Source organism: Nuphar pumila, chromosome 13 (genome assembly GCF_984573655.1).
Source record: "Nuphar pumila chromosome 13, dmNupPumi1.hap1.1, whole genome shotgun sequence".
Taxonomy (NCBI): Eukaryota; Viridiplantae; Streptophyta; class Magnoliopsida; order Nymphaeales; family Nymphaeaceae; genus Nuphar; species Nuphar pumila.
Window position 1 is genome coordinate 53,771,285 of NC_143261.1, and position 24,312 is coordinate 53,795,596.

The 24,312-nt window shown below is 36.3% G+C and overlaps 1 protein-coding gene across 1 annotated transcript in view; it reads right to left on the minus strand.

Annotated features, from left to right (window-relative positions):
- Positions 1-1,800: 1,800 nt before the first annotated feature.
- Positions 1,801-24,312, minus strand: part of LOC149818422 (serine/threonine-protein kinase 1-like) — a 36,091-nt gene continuing 13,579 nt past the window's right edge. Inside the window, exons 9-17 of the mRNA XM_089985837.1 lie at positions 24,172-24,207; positions 21,596-21,651; positions 18,576-18,657; positions 17,590-17,845; positions 6,317-6,470; positions 3,835-4,045; positions 3,462-3,665; positions 3,291-3,376; positions 1,801-2,131 (exon numbers count right to left, since the gene is read on the minus strand). Coding sequence (XP_089841963.1) covers positions 2,032-2,131; positions 3,291-3,376; positions 3,462-3,665; positions 3,835-4,045; positions 6,317-6,470; positions 17,590-17,845; positions 18,576-18,657; positions 21,596-21,651; positions 24,172-24,207 — 1,185 coding nt within the window. The 3' untranslated portion in view covers positions 1,801-2,031. The remainder of the gene's footprint in view (positions 2,132-3,290; positions 3,377-3,461; positions 3,666-3,834; positions 4,046-6,316; positions 6,471-17,589; positions 17,846-18,575; positions 18,658-21,595; positions 21,652-24,171; positions 24,208-24,312) is intronic.

The window sequence follows — 24,312 nt, forward strand, 5'->3', positions numbered from 1 at the left end:
CTATAACCAGTATAGTCAGCCTAATGATAGTTGTGTAAGAGAGAGTATTTGAGAAAGATAATAACGGTAATTAAAATATACAAACATGTGTGGTGTGTCGAGAACTAAACTAAGATTAGGGGCTTAGAACCTACTACAATTGTAAGTTAATTGTTTATTTACTTATAATTATTCCTTACTGAGTTGTACACTCACCCTCATTTTTGTTAATTACAATTGTAGGTTTCAGGCATTAGAAGAGTCAGTTTGCGACCAACAATTGTAAGAAAGAGTTGACTTATGAGAATAAAATGAAAAAAAAAATTGGTCACAATTTTTCTGTGTAAACTTTATACTTTTTCCCTCTGGAAAGTAATACCAACCGAACTCAGACTTCTAAAGTCTCAGATCAGAGTGTTACACAACCCCACACCTCCTCAAGCACCCTTGAGAAAGAAAACAGCCCCCAAATTATCTTGAACATTGAATCCCAAGCATGAGAAGTTGCCATCAAATAACAAAAACTTTCTCATCCATCACGTACGCTCTTTCTCAAGCTGCATTTTTAATCGTGTGCATGTCCCCGAGGGCTCCCCTCATTTGGTAGGGTTCGATCTTGAAGGTCACTAAGTTAGACCGATGGTTCACAAGTTTCAAACCTACAGGTGTATCCTTGCCGTGACGCTGACTCTGGGTGTACTTGTTAGGCAAAGTCACCAAGTTGACCAATGGTCATGAGCTCGAAACCTATAGGTGCGTTCTTGGACGCGAAGCTAAAGCTGGGTGTACTCCTCTGTTGGGCAAAGTTTCCAAGTTGACCAAATGGTCACCAGTTCTAAACCTCCAGGTGCGCCCCCTTTGCCATGAATCTGAATCTGAGTGTCCTTCCTGTAGAGCAAAGGAGCTCTGATGTTTTACACCAATGAACTCACTATAAACCAGCTGGTTTTCCCCTAAGTTAGACCGATGTACGCTGATGTCTCAATTACATTGGCTGCACTGCAAAAAATCATAACGGTTTCTTCCATGGATAAAGATGACTACTCGTCGATGAACCAACAGACATTAGAAAGACATCATTAAACACAATTTTTTCTATAAAATGCCTCAGCCAATAACTCAAAAGGAGTCTAGTATGGACTTCTTTATTTTTTCTGTGGCGAGGAACCCACACGAGGATCAAATGGCTACTAACCTTTTTTCAGATTTATCAGCTGAAGAAACTGCAACCAGCATAAAGACCTGATCGTGCTGGCTTAGCTTGCTATACATACAGTCGTCATGATGATGGCACGAAACTCTGAGGCTAGGATCCCGGCATTGACCAGCAACCTTAAACCAAGAACTCAAAAGGAGACTAGTATCACCTTTTTTGTTTCTTTTTTATGGCAAAGAACCCACACGAGGATCGAGCACAGTACTATTAGCTACAAATGGCTAATATCCTTTTAGAGATTTATAACCCGAAGAAACTGCATCTGGTACAAAGACCTGGTCATGCTGGCTCAGCCTGCCATACCTACAGTCGTTATGATGACGGCACAAAACTCTGAGGCTAGGATCCCGACATTGACCAGCATCCTTCAACCGTTCATCAGCAAGATAGTGGTAGTGTGTAATTGGGATAAGCATGAGCCGACTGTGGGCGCAAGCATCAACAAACTTTGTAATTTACCCACAGATTATGCAGTAAATTGTTCTATCATAGAGTAGGCTTTGATCCCATTTATGGTCGATCAGATTATTGGTTACTAAAGGATAATGCGAACATTCAATTAATTGGAAACGTTGTTAAAAGCATATGAAGGTTCCACTTCTTCCTAACAAAAAAATTGCATACTCGATAGGCACAAAAGTTACATTTCTGGCCTTCAAAAATGGGCCAATTTATAAATCTTTATGCTTGGCATGCAGAGGACAACTTCCACCAAACTGATGCCCATAGAAAGCATATATCAGACCGAGATCCTATGTCCCTGCTGATACAGCCAATAACAAGAAAAGGAAAAACTAATACAAGTTGATGAACTAGGATTTATGGAGTGATACATACTACAATCGTAAAATAGTTCGAAGAGTATCACTAAGATTCTGAATGGTTTGCTGCTCTTGTGCTGCCTGCAACCCTTGAAGCGGCATTTCCTCATAGCACCTGCAACAATATATGGCGTTAACGATTTATACTGCAACCAATATTAAACGAAAGAAGAGTACTTGACAGGTAAAAATCAATTAATTCACAAATCATTCATAATTTCGATTAGATGCATTATTTCATAACACGTACTTGTGGATGGACCACATGCATTCATAACGCCAGTTTAATAATGAAAGTCACTGTTTTTCTTTTGCTGGTAGATTTGATATCAGAGTCTTAGATGTTGATTAATCCAACAGCTACAAAGAGATTTGCCCGATAGGGATTCAACCAGCAGAATTCAAAATTCAATCTGGTTTCCCAGTTGTTTAACACCAACATGATAAAGTCTCTTTTCCATGCTGCCTTCCAGAGGCATCTTCACATTTCTGTTAGTTCAGGTTGGTACTCAGAATGTCAAAGAACTCTTTATTGGTTCTACCTCATATTCTTTATGAAGAGAATGAATCTTTTTATCGAAGGATCACAAAAAAAATGGGTCCGAATCTCCTGAAAGAATGGTTTGGAAGATCCAAAACCAAAAATAGTGGTATTTGCTAGCAACAGCATAATGGGGGCAGTCAATCAATATAGATTGATCCAAAATCTGATTCAAATCCAATATAGCATCTATGGGTACATAAGAAATCTATTGAATAGATTCCCTTTAATGAATAGATCCGATCGCAACTTCGAATATGGAATTCAAAGGGATCAAATAGGAAATGACTGCCCATTATACCTAAGGGCGTGAAATGAATAAAGTAATTTTGCAAAATATTCCAGTTCAACTCAATAAAGACTTGGATTTTGTTTGCCAACTCAATGAAGCAAACTTGATCTCAAAATTGAACTTGTTTTCTAAACAAACTGAACCTCAAACTCTGATGAGGGCTCATGAAATTGAGTTTGTTTTCTGAATTTTTTGTCTATTAAAAAGACACTTTTTTTGTTTAGAAATCTCTTTTTTTTTCGTGGTTTATCAAGACAAACTTGAAACTTAATCAATAAAAAAAAGACTTGAAAAGTTTACTAAAATACCACCTAAAAATTGTACATCTAATCTGGGATAATTCATGAAAAGGGAACCAAGCTTCATTTGCTCAAAAAATAAAGAAGAATTGTCAAGGATAAATACCTATGCAAAAATGAAAAGAAGTTGATCAATACATACATCTTATGATAAGCAAGGGCCTGTGCCAGATTGCGAAGGGTTGAACTAGTAGCTAGTCTTTGAGACACACTTGGTGGCAGAGGAACCTGCATTAAAGCAATCGCTCATGCCAGACTCCCATCTTTGGAAATAAAGAATGATGGAATCACATAAATGACAATGTAGACAAACCTCATTATTTGGTGTCCTCCGACCCTTTTTTGAATGCCCCTCACCATTGTAAAGCTCTTGAACAGCTTCTAGTGCAAAACTACCACCACCTCTAAATTGCCTACCCTTATTTATATGGTTTGATACCAAAGCAAGAGGAGATATGTCTGTGGCCTTCAAGAACGGTATTGGAATGGTATTGCCGGCTGCATATATGGACCATAACTGCAGAGCAGTTTCCCAGGAAAAGAAACAATTGTTAAAGACATTTCAATCATCTTAAACAGCCAGTCATGATTTTGTTAAGCATAATCATGATTGGTTGTTAAGAGACTAACCCATTTCCCACCAAATAAGTAAATTCTTTGTCCAGCTGAGGATATTGCAGCTTTACCTTATCCTGCAAAGCGAAAGCTTGGTGACTTGAGGATTTCAGTGTACAAGCAGCAGCAGCAGAACCACCACCAACAACAACAGAAGTATGAGATAGGGTATCTGGCTGCAGGTTTTGATCTGAAGAAGCAAGGGAAGATGACAATATATCATGCGAGGCCTGCCTGTCAGCAGTTGTCTCCAACTCCATGGTCTTCGTCGTCTTTTCCTTCCTGGAAGTAGTGGCAAGAAACAACAAAGTTCACATGCAACAGATGCAATACAATTAAAATAATCAAATGAGAGATATTAAGTGGCAGAATAAATTGAAAGATAATGTATTCTTCACGAAAAATTAGTTCACAAAATCCACAGACTGCAGATAGCTGCTTTTGAGAGCAGGCTCTTTGTTGACCAGCTAATGGTATTTTCATGAATGCTTTTTTATTTGGTTAATAACATTTAGTTCCACTGAGAAATTAGAAAACTTGATTATGTTGTAATGGTCATTCTTTTATTGGTTTCCACATCTATATGCCATGACTTGATCTGTGTGTAATATATATATATATATATATATATATATAGAGAGAGAGAGAGAGAGAGAGAGAGAGAAAAGGGGGATGGTCCACCCCTTGTCCTCCCCTTCAAAATCTGAATGTTAGATATATTTTTTGGCAAATCTGACCATACGGATGTGATCTCCATGGTTAAAAACATATGATCGGAAAAGTTCGATCAAAAAGTCTATTCATATGTTTTCAACCATGGAGATCACATCCATATGGTCAGATTTGACAAAAAACATATCTAACATTCAGATTTTTAAGGAGAGGACTATTTAGTGAGTGGATCTCTCTCTCTCTCTCTCTCTCTCTCTCTCTCTCTCTCTCTCTCTCTCTCTCTCTATATATATATATATATATATATATATATATATATATATATATATATATATATATATATATATCAACATCATCCTCTCTTTATTATGTTGTAACTGTTATTCTTTTGTTGGTTCCCATATCTATGTGCCATGCCTTGATCTGTTTATATATATATATATATATATATATATATTATTTATTTAATTATTTTTATTTATTTAATGTTATGCAGCTTTTCTTGTATCCAAATTTCACCAAGGGTCATCCCCTAGATCATCAACGGAAACAAGAATTACACAAACCAAACAAACCCAAAATAAGGTTGCAGACAACCAAAGACTTTTGCAGAACAAAAGTCCTAGCTTACAGACGTCACAAACCAGCACAATAATACCATAATAAAGTGATACCAAAAAAAGGTTGTAAAAGAAAAGCTTTAATCTTGTGAGTACTACCATATTCCTTTTCAATCAGGGATAGTTGTGATGGCAGTCAGTTGAGATGACAATAAAGGTGGTGGTGACTTGAGGTAGTGCTCTAACAATGCAATTGGAGATGGTAACAACAGCAGTAGTATGTGAATCTGATGGGCCCTATGATGGTTAACAAAGATGGCTGCAAGTGGTTCGATATGTTAGCAATTGGTTAAGTTCTGCAATATATTAATCATTGGTCATGTTCTGGCCGGATGGACATAATTTGAGGATCCAAAAAGAAGATTAAGTTGGCAATGTCTTTTTGTTAAGTCCAGCTTTTTCAATCTTATTGACTTCCAACAATAACATATTAATCAGAGTCTCATTTCTAAGCACCACTCCATTCATGAGTAATTGGTTGTCCTCTCTGGGGATTCTCATCACCCAGATTACTTGTGGCTCTGATGCAGTCCCTGATCACAACAGAGAATCAGTTCGAATTATCTATTCCATGTCTAATGGTTCAATGAAAACATTGAGATGATAAGAAACATGACGCCAACATGCAGGGTGGCCTTCTATTATAGGACATGAACTGTTAAGGCTGTATCTAGATAACTCATGCAAACCTCAAGAAAGATGATTACAAGCACAAACCGACCATGTGAGAAGAAAAGAAAAATGATATACAAGGAAAAGTGTTCTATAACAGAAAGATGGCATTCACAATAACTGATACTTGCGGATACCCATCCAAGACTACAACAGATCCATGATACTGCATGGTTCTGAAGCAAATTGCCAATGCAACACGGTGTATAATTTCAAAATACAGTCAAAATCATTCAAACAACAAAGGTTATGGCAGAATTCTTCAAATGTGGTTTGCAGACAATAAAAAAGGTCAAACCAATTTCACAATCACAGTACCACTACAAAGTGTAAAGAAAACAGCTGGAAAATTAAACTGAACTCACAGGATTGTTGGCTGTAAGAACAGATGCAATACATAAATCAGCTAGCTCATGAATTTCCTCCATGTTATGCTATTTCATCTTATTCATACATCAGCAAGTGCATATCCCAAAAATATTTGTTTTAACAAGAAAATATGGATGATGCATGGATAATCTGAATGTTACAAAAAGCACAAAGTGCTAAAGAAAAAGAAAATAACAAAGCAAATAGCAAGAAAATGTACATGGTTTCTGGTGATTTATCTCCATTCAGATATGAGGAAGGAACTCCAGTATCTTTGACAGAGGAAGTTGTTAGATTGGTAATAGGAGTTGGTGCACCCAGGTTTGTGTCACATAAAACTGCTGACATATGAACTATGACAGTCCCAAAATCACCTGCTCAGCTCAGTTTAAGAATGCCAATTCAGTCAGGGTATAGAAAGATCATCCAAAACCTTTCAAAAACAACGGTTTATTAGAAAGATATAAAGCAAGATTAGTTGCCAAAGAATATGCCCAAAAATATGAAATAGATTATGAGGAAACCTTTGCACTCATTGCAAGAATGACTAGTGTTTGAACCTTAATTATCATTGCCTTTATCCAACAATAGCTCTTCTATCAACTAGATGTTAAAAATACATTTTAAAATAGAGAACTTAGTGAGGAAGTTTACATGGACCCCTCCAAGGGTTAATATTAATGAAAAAAATAAAACTTAAAAAAGCCTTGTATGGTCTTAAACAAGCCTTAAGGCTTGGTATGATAAATTTAATAATGTTTTGATTAATTTGGGATTTATCTCTTGTTATACTAATACAGCTCTCTTTGTCAAGAAAACAAGTACTAAAATTGTAATTCTTCTTTTATATGTTGATGAACATGATCATCGCAGGAAATGACAAAGGAGTTATTGAAATTAAATTTGTCTTAAAAAAAATTGATATGTCTAACTTAGGGTTTTGGAGATATTTTTAGGAATTGAGGTTGCCCAATCACCCAGAGAATATATTCTCTCTCAGATGAAATTGATTGTTGACATATATGCAAGGTCAGGAGTTTCTGATGAAAAGGTGGAGACTCCAGAAGTCATAAATGCTAAATTAAGACTTGAAGATGATTGAAACTCTCACCTATCTCTCTATCACCCGACCTAATATCGATCATGTAGTCCATGCAACAAGTCAGTTCCAGCATGCCCCTACCACAGTGCACATGGGTGCAATTATGAGGATTGTTCGATATATTAAAAATACAATCTCAAAAGGGTTTTTCTTATCCTCTTCTTCATCTTTATATTTAACTTTTACACTGATGTTGATTGGGGTGATAACCCTATAAAGATGCCTTTGAAATAGAGTTTTTGCACAAATAACTGACAGAAAGAAAGAAAAGGAGATAGATTCTCAATCTGGCGTCTCACCCTATTGTAGGGTTGTCCAGCAATATATAGATATCAAAATTGTGAGAGATTGCAATAATACCCTTGATATGATTGGGTATTTACAATTACAAAATGTTATAACTACTGGACCCAAATCCAGATTCGACTAATCCAAAACATATTCTTAACATGCTCCCCCTCAAAGTCAACATGGAAAAGCACCATGGACAGTTTGGATTTTAGAAGCCAAAACTGATTTACTGGAAGTGTCTTGGTAATCAGCCACTTGATCTTCTCCTTGAATAAATATAGGATGTATTTTCTTATATTCGACTTTTTCCCTGACAAAATATTGATCGATCTCCACATGTTTCATTTTTTCATATTGAATCGGATTAGTGAAAATAGAGAATGCACTTTGATTGTCACAATATAACAAGGAGTTGAAAATGTGCTGATCTAAACTAGTTAAAATATGCTTGATCCATGCAACCTCAACAGTAATAGTTGTCATGGCCTGATACTCTCTGTCCATGTTTGAGCAATTATTTTTTGTTTCTTGCTTACCCAAGAGCCGAGATGAGAACCTAAATAGACACCATAGCCACTGGTTGATCGTCTCGTCGTGGAATCATGTGCCCATTCAACATCCGAATATGCAATCACCTTAATATAATGATGTGTATTCATATTAACCGGTTTGGTGTAAACAAGCCCATCGGAAAGAGTACCTCTAATATATCGAAGAATGTGTTTCACGGTTTTCATGTGTCTTGTTTGAGGCTTATACGTGAACTGAGATACCTAATTTACAGGAATATCAAATCTGGTCTAGTGAAGGTCAGGTACCGAAGAGACCCAACAATACTTCGATATTTTTCAAGATCTGCCAAATAATGGTCATCTTCTAAGTTTGTACTCAAATATGTGTGAACAACTATTAGAGTATCCACATGCCTACACTGTAACATGCCTTTGCGCTACAAAATGTTACGGGCATATTTTTGTTGAATAAGAACAAGACGATTTGGTTGTTGATACACTTACACTCCAAAAAAAATCGAAGAGATTCCAAGTCCTTCATGTTAAATTTTTCATGCAATGAAGTCTTTAACCGAGCAATCCTATCATCACTATTTCTCGTAGTAATGATGTCATCAACATAGACTAAGATAATAGCAATATTGGATTGTTCTCTCTACACAAATAAAGAATAGTCACAATGACTTATTTCAAAACCAAAGGTCTTCACAACAGTACTAAAAGTGTCAAACCATGCTCGAGAAGCCTGCTTAAGACCATAAATAGTCGTTTTCAATCTTAGCACAATGACACTTCGATCTCCTTCTGGATATCCAAGTAGATGCTTTATATATACTTCCTCATATAAATCTCCATGCAAAAATGCATTTTTAACATCTAACTGAAATAAATTTTATATGTGTCACAGTCATTGATATAACAACTCTGATGGTTCTCATCCGAACTAAAAAGCTGAAAGTGGCATCAAAATTCAGCCATACTCCTGAGTATAACCCTTGACTACAAGTCAAGCTTTATAGTGTTCAATGCTATCATCTGATTTGTGCTTAACTTTATATAGCTAATGACAACCAACAATTTTTTTGTTTGTAGGTCTAGGAACGACATCTCATGCACGACACTCATGAAGTGCAGTGATTTTATCATTCATCGCCTCTATCCAACGAGAATTTTGACTTGCCTCAGCAAAAGATCTAGGCTCTTGAGTATGTTCAAGAGCTGCAGCATATGTGCAAAAGTCCAAAGAAAAATATTTATAGCTTACCCATCTAGCCGTGGGTTTCTAACTCGAGTAAACATACAAATAGGAGGATTGGTTGAAGAACCCACATCCAAACTATTATGAATTGGTGGTTGAACTGCATTAGGAGCATTCATATCTAAGGGTCATGATCAAGAGTAGCCGCATTGGAATGTTGTGGCTGATCCAAAACAATAACAATATGAGGCAAATTTTGCTGCAATGACATATTATTTGTTGTTCCATGGCAAATAGATGGCTGCAGTATAGTTTCTCTTCTGATATAAATGTAATCAAAAGATGGAAACCATGTGGATTGAGTCGCCCTTATGCTGTGAGAAAAAGGAGCATCAGTTGTGTTGGGTGCAGCAGCACTATGATTTCATGCAATGGGTACAATATGAGATGAAGGCCAACAACAACAACAACAACAACAACTATGCCTTCATCCCAAAACAATTGGGGTCAGCGATATGAACCAAAAAAGAAATTCATTTTGGGTCTTCCACATGAATCCTTTTCCTCCAATCATTTCTATCCAATGCCATGTCCTCGATGAGGTTCAAAGCATTTATATCCTTTCCTATCATCTCCATCCAAGTCTTCCTAGGCCTACCCCGACCTCTTTTAACTAATATATTTTCCCATTTCTCCAACCTTCTAACTGGAGCATCATTAGGCCTTCGCCGAATATGTCCAAACCACCGTAAACGATTCTCTCTCATCTTATTTTCAATGGGTGCAACACCTACCTTCTTACGTATCTCCTCGTTCTGAATCTTATCTTTTATTGTATTTCCACACATCCATCTAGGCATCCGCATCTCAGCTACACTCATTTTTTGAATATGATGTCTCTTGGCAGCCCAACATTCCGTACCATATAGTAAAGTGGGTCTAATAGTCGTCCTATAAAACTTTCCCTTCAACCGCAAAGGCATTCTACGATCGCACAACACTCCAGTTGCACTTTTCCATTTCATCCACCCAACCTTTATCCTATGATTTACATCTCCATCAATTTCTCCATACTTTTGAATGATGGATCCCAAATATTTGAAATAATCATTCACCCGTATTTCTTGCTCACCAAGCTTCACTACACTCCCATCACTACTTCGTTGCTTACTAAACCGACATTCCATATATTCAGTCTTACTCTTACTCAACTTAAAACCTCTAGCTTCCAATGTTTGTCTCCATAATTCTAACTTAGCATTAACCCCAGCTCTAGACTCATCAATCAAAACAATATCATCAGCAAACAACATACACCACGGTACATTTTCTTGAATTGATCTCGTAAGCTCATCCATCACTATCGCAAATAGGAAAGGGCTTAAAGCAGATCCTTGATGTAACCCAACCGTTATCGGAAAATTGGTTGTCACCCCTTCACAAGTGCGGACATTGGTTACTACTCCTTAATATGAGATGAAGGCCAAAAAGTTTAAAAAAAGATTGTGATTAGTTGGTTGTTGTGTGCTGTCACGCCCATGCTCATGGAAAGTAGCATAACGTGAAATGATAACTTTTTTGGAAGCATGATCAAAACAGCGATATCCCATGAATTCATTATCATATCCAATGAACTAACAAACTGTGGCCTTGGGAGATAATTTATTCTGCAAGGAACTATGAATATGAACAAAGCATTGGCAGCCATATGCCCTCAATTAAAAGTAGTCTAGATGCTTTCTATACAAAAGAAAATAAGTCGATTCTCCTCCAAGAGTAGATAGGGGCATTCTATTTATCCAGTGAATGGTTGTGTTGAAAGCCTTGTAACATAATTCAACCTTCAAATTTGCATCATACATCATCGTTAAGGTTGTTTCAGCCATATGTTGATGCTTTCGTTCGGCGACTCCGTTTTGTTGATAAGTTTTAGGACAACTAGACTCACGCTAAATATTATTATCATGCAAATAACGCATAAATTCATTTGACATGTATTCACCACCATCATTTCGTAGGGCAATAATTTTTCTTGTTGAATTAACAAAATATTGAAAAAACTTGAACTTTGAATTTCAAAAAGAATATCCAAGTAAAACAACTATAATCATCAACAAATATCAAATAATATTTGGATTTTGATAGAGACATAACAAGAGAAGGGTCACACACATCAGAGTGAATGAATTCAAAAGAAAATGAAGACCTTTTATTAGATCTTGAAAAAAGAAGTTCATGGCTCTTACAAATACGACAACTAACACAAGAAAAATCATTTATCCTTTCAACATCAATGAAACCTTTATTATATAGACTATCAAGAAAAATAAAATTGCAATGTCCTCATTTACAATGTCAAATGTCGACAATTTTGCTATGAATGAAATTTGAAGAAGTAAACAAAGCATGACTGGATGACTCTGGGACTTCATCAAGTAGATACAAATTATCGCATCTCCTTCCCTCAATGAGAGTCTGATTCGTATGAACGCTCTTCACAGAAACATAAAACGGAAAAAGTAAGAACATAAATTAATATCACGGCAAAGTTGAGAAACAAAAATTAGATTTTTCTGAAGGTTAGGAACCATAAAAGTATTAGATAAAGAAAGAAGACATCAACTAGTAGGAACGGTGGCAGTGCCCACACGAGTGATATGATGATGTTTTTCATCTTCAGTGATAACACGACCATTTCCATGATAAGGTTTAGAATGAGAGAACTTACATGAATCCCCAGTGACATGATTTGATGTTCCGGAGTCAACAAACCAGCCTGGGTGAGTTCTGGATGGGTATGATACTCCAATGTGTGCTGCCCAAGGATTGCATATAGGATTCTGAGGTAGTTGAATGTTCATTTGTTCAAAACTTGCATTAAGAGTTGTCATACCATGGAAAGAAATAACCTGAGGATAGGATTCGTTGTCGTAGTAGGGCTCTGAATAAAATTGGCTGAGATCCACGATTGAGAACCAACCATAAGAGTAGCAGTTGATGTCAATGCATGAAAATGAGGTGGCATCGACACTATGGGTGGTTTGTACGTTGGGAACATAACGTCAGTATCAGTTGGAAGCGATGTAACCTTTCTTCCCACACATTTGACATACAATGTTTGAATTATTCTGGGAAGTAGGTGTGGGTAAAATACTTGTACCTCGACCACCACCAAAATTACGTTTACGCCCGCGACCTTGGCCTCTAGACGAGGAGAAATCAGTATATCCTTGAGCAGCAACCATACCTCATGATTCACCTCATCTTTTTTAGGCCGAGAAAATAAATTGAACAAGGCCTCATGCTCAAACAACATGGTGCACAAACGATCAAAAGGCACGTGAAACTGTGCTAATATACACAGTAATAAACATATTATATTCAGCTCCAAGTCCTCTGACAAGGGAGAGTCGATGACAACCAACTAATTTACAATCATTTTTATCCTGGTAAGATAGTCTACAACTGAAGAATCCTGTCTCTTCAACTCAGCAAACTCAACCTTCAACTCATATATCTTTGGGGTGGTTATACCAATGATGTAAAACATCCCACAACTCTTGCGAAAACACCAAAGGGAACAACTGCCAAAGAATGACAAGACAATTGTTGCATTCATTATAGTTACCTTTTCTCGTGAGGTATTACTGCACATTCCTTTTGGCATTCCCGCAAAGAAGTTATGGGATGTTTTGCATCGATGGTGTGAAGAGATTTTTACTCCGAAAGTATATCAATTAAAGGCAGAATTAAAGAGAGGTGACTCTTTCGTTGTGAATTACCTTAACAAAATCACGATGATTGTAGATCAGTTGATTGTCATTGGCCCTCCTTTGTCAGATGAAGACATACGCATGAAAAATGTTAAAAAAGTTGGAGCCGAATATAACATGTTCATCACGGTGTATACTAGTACAATCCCACGTTCAGCCTTTGATCATCTACGTACAATGTTGTTGGAGCATGAAGTCATGTTTAGTTTATCTTCTAGGCCTTAAAAGGATGAGGTAAACCATGAAGTGATGGTTGTTGCCCAGAGATATAATAGTTTCCCTGTATTTATAGGAAGAGGTTGAGGGCATGAACATAATTTTGGTGGTGGTGGTCGAGGTGTAGGTATTTTACCTACACCTCAAAAATAATTTGAATGTTGTATGCCAAATGTGTGGGAAGAAATGTCACATTGTCTCTAACTGTTACTGAAAGTATAATCCCACGTATAGACCACCTATTGTACCTATTCCACCTCATTTTCGTGCATTAACTGCAGTCGGGCAGCCTATGACTGACTCATAATCAGGTATTCCAACTAATTTTATACAGAGTCCTTCCAGTGTAGCATTTCCACAGGTTATGCCTTCTTATGACATGAAAGCACTCAATGTTGGTTTTGGGCAAATGAATATTCAGTAGCCCCATAATCCCACAGGCAACCCTTGGACTGTGCATACTAGGATATCTCATTCATCAGGGTCTCACCAAGGTTGGCTCATTGATTCTGAGGGCAGAAAATCACATCACTAGAGATTCAGGTAAACTCTTTCATTCTGAACATTATCATGAGAATGAACGCGCGATCACGAGAGATGGAAAACATCATCACATCACTCGTGTGGGCAGTGCCACTATCCCTACTAGTAGGGATCCTCTTTATCGAACATTTTTTCTAGTACCTAATCTTCAAAAAAATCTAATTTTTGTTTCTCAATTATATCGTGATATTAATTTGTGTCTACTTTTCTCCGTCTTATGTTTCTGTGAAAGACATTCGCACAAATCAAACATTTGTTGAGAAAAGGAGATGCGAGAATCTTTATCTACTCAATGAAACCCCAAAGTCATCTACATAATTTTTATCTAGCCCTACTTTGTTCACAACTTCAAAGTTCGTTGCTAGTCAGGATGTCAATATTCGACATCATAGATTAGGGCATTGAAATTTCAATTTTCTTGATAGTCTATGTAATAAAGGTTTCTTTGATGTTAAAAACAAAAGTGCCTTCTCTTGCGACAGTTGTCGCGTTTGTAAGAGTCATGAACTTTTTTTTAAGATCTAATAAAAATGCTTCATTTCCTTTTAAACTCAATTCATTTTGATGTGTAGGGTTCTTTCATTATTGTGTCTCTCAAAATCTAAATACTATTTGATCTTTACAGATGATTATAATCGCTTTACTTGCATATTTTTCTTGAAATCAAAAAATCAAGTGTTCTCAATATTTTTTTATTCAAATAATACGCAGAAACTCAATTCTCAAATAAAAATTTTGTCCTACAAAGAAACGATGGTGGTGAATACATATCAAATGAATTCACACGCTATTTACATAATAATGGTACTCAGAGCGTGAGTTGAGTTGTCCTAGAACTTCTCAACAAAACAGAATCATTGAAGGGAAGCATCGACATGTGGTTGAAACGACTCTAACAATGATGTATGATATAAATTTAAAGGATGGTTTGTAGACAAAAGTTTTTCATACAACAGCTCACTTAATAAACGGAATGCCTTTATCTACTCTTGAAGGTGAATAAGCCTATTTTTTGTTGTATAGTATGCATCCGGATCCGGATAAAACTGCATTAAAAGCCTATGGTTGTCGATGTTTTGTTCATATTGATAGTTTCCCGAAAAACAAATTGTCTCCCAAGGCAATGGTTTGTCAGTTCATTGGCTATGATGATAAATTTATGGATTATCGTTATTTTGATCGTGCCTCTAACAAATTTTCTATTTTACGGCATGTTTTCAATGAGGATGTATATGGCAACCAACAAAAATCATCTAATCTCAATCTTTTGCAGACGTTTTTTCCTTCCCCTCATGCAATATCAAGTGCAAGAAATTGTGATGTTATTGTGCCACCTTTGTCCAACATAATTGCTGCTTCTACTTCTCACAAACTAACGGCAGACCAGTTTCCCTCATTTGGTCAGGTTTATACTAGAAGAAAATAGGTAAAACAACCAATTGTATATCCTAATACAGCAACCAACAATGCCGCCACATTGCAGCCATAAGATGTACTTGTGCAGCAAAGTGTGTCTACCATTGCTCCTATTTTAGATCAGTCATCTTTTAACCATCTTGTAGAGGCGCCTTTAAATGCTAGTATTTCAGCTGCAGTTAAATCCCAAATTCATGATAGTTCAGCCACAAGAACTTCAACCGATGCTCTTATTTGTATGACTACTCGAGTGAGAAATCCACTATTTAAATGGGTAAGCTATGAGTCCTTCTTTATGAATTTTTATACATATGTTGTGGCTCTTGAACATATTCAAGAACCCAGATCTATTATTAAGGCAAGATTCTCGCTAAATAGAAGCAATGAATGACGAAATCATTGCACTCCATGAATATCATACATGAGAGATTGTTCCCAGACCAATGGACAAGAATGTTGTTGGATGTCGTTGGGTATATAAGATCAAACAAAAATCATATGACAACATTGAATGATTTAAAACTAGACTTTAGCCAAAGGCTACACACAAGAGCATGGCTTGAACTTTTATGAAACCTTCAGTCATGTAGTCAAAATGAGAACAATCTGGATTATTCTATCATTAGTTGTGTTGCATGGATGGAGTCCATTTTAGCTAAATGTCAAAAATGCTTTCATATACGAGGACTTGTGTGAAAAGGTTTATATGGAGCATCCGCCTGGGTATTCAGAAGAAGACCAAAACGCCTTTGTACTAAGATTGAAAAAAGCTATTCATGGCCTTAAGCAAACTTCTTCAGCATAGTTTAACACTTTTAGTACTGTTGTAAGAATTCTTGGTTTTGAGAGAAGTCATTAAAACAATTTTTTATTCGTGCAAAAGGTACAATCCGACATCACTAGTCTCTTAATCTATGTTGATGACATCATTATTATAAGAAATAGTACTCAGAATTAATCAGTTAAAGTCGTTGCATGGGAAGTTCCACATGAAAGACTTGAGATTTCTTTGATTCTTTCTTGGAGTATAGGTGAATCAACAACTAGATCGTCTTATTCTTTCTCAACAAAAGTATGTTTGTGATATTTTGCAGCGTACAATGTAAGCCAGTGGATAATCCGATGGCTACTCACACGCATTTGAGTGCAAATTTAGCAGATGACACCAATTTGGAAGACCCCTTATTTCAGTATATGCATCGGCCTCAAACGAAGCATATGGAAGCAGTGAAATGAATTCTTCGGTAACTCTTTCTGATAGACTTTTTATGTGAAACCAGTTCATGTAGATATTCATCATTCTGTTAAAGTGATTGTGTATTCAGATGCCGATTAGGCTCATGATCCAACGACAAGGAGATCTGGTACGGGTTATGGTGTTTATTTAGGTTCTTCTTGTCTCTTGGGCAAGCATGAAACAGAAAATCGTTACTTGATCTAGCATCGAGGTTGAATATCGTGCTATGGCAACTGTCAATGTTGAAGTTACCTGGATTAAACATATAGTATGCAGTTTATACCAACACATTTCAAGCTCTTTGGTATATTGTAACAACCGCAATGCCATTTTCATCTCTACTAATTTGGTTCGTCATGAAAAAATGAAACATGTAGAGATAAATCAACACTTTGTCAAAGAAAATGTTGACTCCAAGGAGATTATCCTATATTTATTTGAGGAGAAGATCAAGTGGCAAACTTGTTTATTAAGGCACTTCCAGTGAATCAATATTTGCATTTATACAATGTCCCATTTGTGGAGGCATGTTAAAAATATGATTTTGGATCTCGATCTGGATCGGACATGGATATCTTCAAATGTAACATATTGTAAATACCCAATCCAGTCAAGGGTATTCTTGTATTTTCTCACACCATAATATAAATACATAAATGTCACCCACAATGGGTAAGACGTCATTTGGGATTCCATCTTCTCTCTTTCTCCCTTGTCAGTTGCTCAGGCAGGAAACCTATTCCCGAACAATACCTCATGAGAAAAGGTAGTTGTAATGAATGCAACAACTGTCTGGTCATCTTTCTGCCAAGAAACAAAATCTAGATTTCGGACTTGAGATTCTATGACCTTCTTTGTGCTTCCTTCCTGCACTGAAGATGATTGGGAAACAAATTCCAAAAGTATAGGGATCAACCCGTCAAAGCATAAAAGTGCATTGCAAAGTTAACACAGATACACATAAGATTAACCACCTTAAAACAAGTCAAAGCAGAAAAGCAGAAAATACAAAAAATGAGTATCTCCATAAAGCTCTATGCATTATCAGTAAGAGATCCATTGAAAAAATACTAGATGAAGAAATAAGCTTGTATGATTGTATCCTGCTGCAAAGTTAACACAGAATACAACTTCATGTAAAAAGCAAAGTGCAAGCATTACAAAGGAAAACTATATAGTGGAATACCAGTAAGAAACAATACTACCTCCCATATTTGCCTCCACTTCATTAGTACTTTTGTGTCCAGACTTGTCCTCTACATTAATTGTCTCTTGAACTTCTTGAATTGGGACTTTGTTGGGTCTAGATGGTACAGTATCACCAAAATCTTCATTTACAGCAGAAGATCCTGAAACATCTATAGATGCCTGGGCAGCCATTGCAGCTTTGATCTGTTTAGCTTTTTCAATTTTGGGTAACATTACAAAAGCTCCCCATTTGCATTTCTCAATGAATCTGTGCTGTTGTCAAAAAATACTTGTATATGTTTCAATACTACAGATGATGAATTGAAATTAATAAGAAAACACAAAAGAAAAAGGACTACCATCCACTATATCAAAAACTTGAAACATCACCAATGGCAAATGGGTGCTTAGCAGCTTATAGAACAGCTCAAGTACCCAAAAAAAATTAAAAGAGGAATTCATTCTCTACCACTATCCACAAAACAAGAACAAAACGGCTAGTGGTGAATATAAAAGATCAATCATGGAGAAGAAGAGAGCTACAAAAAGGGGAAATAATCTTTTCATTACTCAAATGCATAACAGAGATCACATATCAATTATCAGGTGATGAACAATTGACAAGATCAAAACAGGAATTCATTCCCTACCACTATCCACCAAATAAGAACAAGACTGCAGTAGTGAACATAAAAGACCGAACATGGAGAAGAGAGCTTCAAAAAGGGAAACTAATATTTTCATTAATCAAATGCATAACAGAGATCGCATATCAATTATCATGTGATGAACACAAGATCGCAATGTAAAAATGAAGTGTCTGTGTAGGTGTGACATGCTGAAATACTCATATTCAGCATGCACAATGATGTCTAACATATACATCACCATCTATAACATTGAGTCAAATAAGACATCAGCAGTGTCAGTATCTTAACCAAACAGCCTGAGTTTAGACATCACCAGGGACTATCACATATGGTTATCATTATGAAATATTCACCTTTAGCATCTCCATGGCAGTTGGACGTGCTCGAGGTTCCTTAGTAAGGCACTTTGCTATAAAATCGTGAAAGACTAAAGACCTAAACATAAAAGTCATTAAAAAGGAAATATCAGCATCTAAGCTATGGATTGAGACCATCATAGTGTATAGCAACTAACACAGAGTATTGCTTAAGAAAGCTATAACCAATTACATAACTTTACAAAAAAATATGTTATTCACAGTCAATGATGAAGTTGTTAGTAGTTGAGATTGTGTGTGTAAGCATGTTACATAGTCTTAAGATTGCGAATTTGTGACTATGGAGCATAGATTGTGATATGAAGCCTCTTGCACAATGTTGTTGTCTAATGTTACTCTTATAAATTGTGAGTGTGAACTCACTTGCATGATTTTTCTGCTTAAACTTTGCCTTCATCACTAATTCAAGTTCAAATAAGACTTACTAGAGTGAGTTTTACACTCATTCAGCTCATTTTCCACGAGGAACACAATAATAACATTGGCTGAAATGCTAGAGAAATTGCTAGGTATAAGGCAGTGATAACCAGAGTTGTCAACTATGTCACAGGGATTCGGCTAGGAGGGTGCCGCACCCGCGTCGACGCGACTCGACGCGGGTGCCGCACCGGGTGCGGTCAACCCGATCCTGGGTGCGTTGACCGCACCCAGGATCATTATGGTCCATTTTTAAAATAAAAAAAAAATTGCCCAAATGGGCTTCGAATTTTTTTTTAAAAAAAATTATGCAGCTGACAGGATCATTAAGGTCCATTAATGCTGTCAGCTGCTGCAGCAGCTGTCTGTCAGCAGCTGTGCTGACAGCTGCAGCAGCTGTCTGTCAGCTGCTGACAGCAGCTGACAGCTGCAAAAAAAAAAAAAAAACCCCGCCTATTCCCCTGACTCCCTTTATATATATATATATATATATATATATATATATATATATATATATATATATATATATATATATATATATAACATTTTTGCCCCTGCCGCACCCGGGTTTTTTGGAAGTGCCGAATCCCCGCACCCGCACCCGCGCCCGCACCCATGTGACATAGGTTGTCAATCGAGAAAGCGGGAGCGGGAAGCGATTCAGGAAGCAGAAGCGGAAAGCGAGGCACTTTTGAAATTTTAGGAAGCGGGAAGAGCAAGACGACTTAAAAGTGAATCGGGAATCGCTCGGAAGCAAGAAGGGAAGCAAACTGGAAGTGATCTAGGAAGCTAACCGGAAGCAAACTAAGATTCAAAGGGGGAACGAAGAAGGAAGCGACCTAGGATTGAGTGGGAAGCGAAAGAGAAGCGAAAATGTAATTATATTTTTCTTAATTTACCAAAATATAAGTTCATGTTATATAACTCAAAAACATAACTCAGAAACAGTCAACCAGAAATATAAGTTATATAACTCAAAAATAGTCAACCAGAAATATAACTCATAAACAATCAACCAGAAATATAAATTATATAACTCAGAAACAGTCAAACAGAAATATAACTCAAAAACAATCAAACAGATTATATATGAATTACACACACATAAATATAAATAAATATATATATAAATGAAACACATGAACACATAATATATATAATATATAATATATTATAATAATTAAAATACAGAATATATAATATAACTGAAACACAAGATTATCAGTTATATATATATATATATAACTGAAAAACATAAAATATAGCAAAAACAGAAAGATAGATAGAGAAACAAAAATAAGAAGAAAAAAAATAGGAAGGAAAAACAGGAAGAAGGAAGAAGAAAAAAGAAAAGAGAAGACAAAAAAAATAGGAAAAAGAAAAAAAAAAGGAAAAAATGGTTTTTTTCAATAAAATTTACATTTTTAAGGGCTAAAACTGGAAGTTTGATTCCCCTAAATGGGAAGTGTGCTTCCCATTTAAAACTTGCGCTTACCCACACGTTTCGGAAGTGCTGTGTTTCATGCTTCCGAAGCACATTTTGGGGAAGCGTGCTTCCCCACTCCTATAGGTGCTTGCGGTAAACCTCATGATAACTACTAAGAGGATATAGCATGAAAGACAAAAATGCAATAGTGTTTACTAAAAAACAAGGTTCATATAGAAAAATGAGCAGAGAGATAATATTTGAGAAAACAGTTAATAACTGGTTTCTGCACTGTTTATAATGGTGATGGAAGTACTTTTGGTTTAAACTTTAAAGGAACTCCAAGCAAAAAAGCCAAATGATGCCTCCTTCACACATGATTCGGAGAAGACAAGCCAGTCTAAAAAGTTGTCACATAGGTGAGGGTGCGGATGCGTGTGCGGATGCGGGTACGGGTACGAGTACGGATGCGGATGCGGATGCAGATGCAGAGATGCAGCACTTTAAAAAAACTTGGGTGCGGGGAGGATATATATATGTAAAATTTTTAACAGTTTTAAGTTAACACTACGTGTATTTGTGTGCATTTATATATATATATATATATATATATATATATATATATATATATATATATATATAATATAGATAAAAATGGACTTAATTAGGGTTAACTGAATCTACTTTTGGATAGAAATGGACCTCGGTGTGGTTGACTTCACCAAACACAAAGGAAGTTGTGTCCAAGTGTCGCACCCGCCTGGGTGCGGTGCCCTATTAGAAGAGTCCGTGTAACATAGCTAAAAAGATATGAGAATGCAAAACAAAATATGTCGGGAATGACATAAATAGGATCGATTCATACTTATCGACCAGAGCTACTTGACAAAACAAAGAAATAAGAAAAAATGTATTATTTCAATGAGAGATCACATTTACATTGCCTAAAGAATACCAACTACAATAGTTATATAACAAACAAGACACTAATTTCATGACAGTCGATCACTTTATGTGCATAGCCCTCAAATTAGTACATTTAGTGCAAATGTAACTTATCTTAGTACCATATACGAGGCAAGAAAAACACAAGAGTCAGTCACTCATCTACATCAATTACACACTTTCTGGACAACAGATTTGCGAAACATACCATTTTTCTTTGTCCTCAAGCATGGGAGCAGGGTCGATTGATATCATGAACAATACCTATATGAAAATTTAATGTCAAAAGATGCACTCTAGGATGCACAACTTTGGAAATATGAAATTAAAAAGATTTGCACAACTGAAAAGACAGAAAAGCGACAAAATACAGAGTACAAAGTGTTGCAATGGATGTAAGACAAAACAACGTTCACAGAATAGTCATAAATCCATACAAAGGTCAATATTATAGGGTGATCATTCGATTCTTTTAACATATATAATATGATGGATGAAGACGTTGGCTGCAGAGCAATATCCAATTGCAGTGAAAGCCCATGGAGAAAGAAATACTACTATCAAATTACAACAAAGAATAACCAGTTATTGGTGAAATGAAGTTTTTCAGTGTCCTATTATTGTTGGATGCACTAAGAAATAAGAATTACCAACAGCTTAATATCATTGGACTGCCACCATTCTTGAAAGAAAAGAAATAGGTGTAATAGACATCATGTGATCATGATACATCACAAATAGTAGCAATAATTTGAAAATAATGTGATCATATCATAATATATTTAAAAATGATAATGTTTGCTTGCAACCATGAAGAACAACAAACTTTTAACAGTTTCCCAAGAAGTTCTCTTGCAACCATAAGAATGTCATTGCTCTTGGAAGTAACGAGCACCAGACTAAAAGAACATCCAAACACTAAAACAACTGTTTCAAGACAATCAACCATATTCCTTAGGTTGTACATTAACAGACGATACCTGTGTAGATTAACACCAAGCAAAAAAGCTTTTTCTAGGCTGAAGCATTTTGTTCCTTCCAAACATTTCATATAATAATTATTTATGCAAATTATCGATAATGGGCACATAAAGTCCAGGATTCAGAAAGTAGTTTAATGAAAATTGATGAGATAAACAGAGGTAGCTGTATGCCACCTTGCGCTATCGCTCTGCTTTCACCCGGTTTGGCCAACACTCAGAAATGCATTTTGATGGGCAAACTTATGGTACCCATCCCCTTCCTACTCCCCCCTCTTGCTTCACTTATGGTACCCATCTGCCCTCTCGCCTTCTAATACACATTCAGATGTGGGTGGCCATAAAAGGCTGCACACCTAGGAAGGCACCATTCCCACCATTTTCGAGCCAGGCCAACAAGCTGACTGTCCTGACTTCCAACTCGTCAGGCTACCTGAAAATGCTAGAAAAGGTGGGATAATACAGTGAATGAGAGGGAAAAGGAGAAGAGTGAAAATGGCCTTGACGATAACCATGATTTAAGATTATGATGATGTTAACACTTGATTATTAAAGAAAATGATGTTCTCGGTCATAATGGCGGCAATGGTGAAAAGTAATAAACATAACAAAGGCGATGGTGATGATGAATGAAGAAAATGATGATAATGGTAGATGCGATAGTTGAGCATGAACAAAGAGATGAAGATCTTGATACTAGTATCATAGAAGGTGATGATGACAATGATAAAAAGAAGAAACCGTGATCACAGTGAAGATGGATGAAAAAGGACGATGAAGATCATGTTGATGACGACAATGAATAGAATGATGACATGGTGATGTGAAGAACAATACCTAGGATTCAGGATGGTTCTTTGGCCATTTCCCCCACTTCTGGATTCACATCAATGGAAAAAAAAACCATGACCATGGTGGGATTATCCGTCCCCCTAAGTTTTTTTAAGCAGCTTTTGTTTGATCCAAAAACAGAGCAACTTCAAAGGAAGCTAACAGCTTTCGTGAGTAGAGCTAGCTAGTAGTAGTTCATCAATCATACTTCCTCAAAAGACCATATCATTATGAAGTTGAAGTGATGATAAAGATGAACAGATAATGAAAAATGTGACCACCATGATAAGGGTAATGATGATGATGACAAAGTGGAAACTAGAAAGGACAATAAAAAGATAAATAAATGGTAATGATGATGATAAAAAGAATGATGCTTGTAATGATTGACTAGATGCAAAAGAGAAAAGGAGGAAAAATGAAACGTTCTTGCTCTTGCTGTTGCACTCGGCCAAAGGGCAGAAGTAAGATGGATACAGATTAAACTAAAGACCTTAGATATAAGAGATGTTGCTGGTGTCACTGTTGATAATGATGAGAATGATGATGATGAGAGATTTGGATCTTATAAAAAAAATCATTGAAGCACCTGCTCGAAAAAGAATAGATTAAGGTTGAGTCATCCAAACACTAAATTAGGTTTGAAAATGAGGTCTGGAAAAACTATGTTTGAATAATGAACTAACACAAAACCTTGTTATTAAAAGTGGAGCCTGATGTTTATACAGAAAAAATGGCTGCCTGAATGCATGAACTGATTGCTGCGTGACTAGAAACTGAAACTATTATAATCTTTACTGTTGCAAGAAGATCGCTTATGCACATGAAAGTGACCTTATCCAAATAAAGATCTTCACACTTAAATACTCATCAGAGCATGTCTAACAGAACAACAATAATATTGTAATGTACATTATAAGGTCAAAGTGACATCAAATAGCAACCCAAAACAGTACAAAGTGCAAATACTAACTCTCATAGGATGCACAGTGGATCTTGGTGGAAGCCCCTGAAAAAGATAGAAAAAAGAACAAGCATTAGATAGGTGAAGAAACAATTTTCTAATTCTAAAGACTTCATGCAAATGCTGGGAAGCATGCAGGAAAAATAAAAT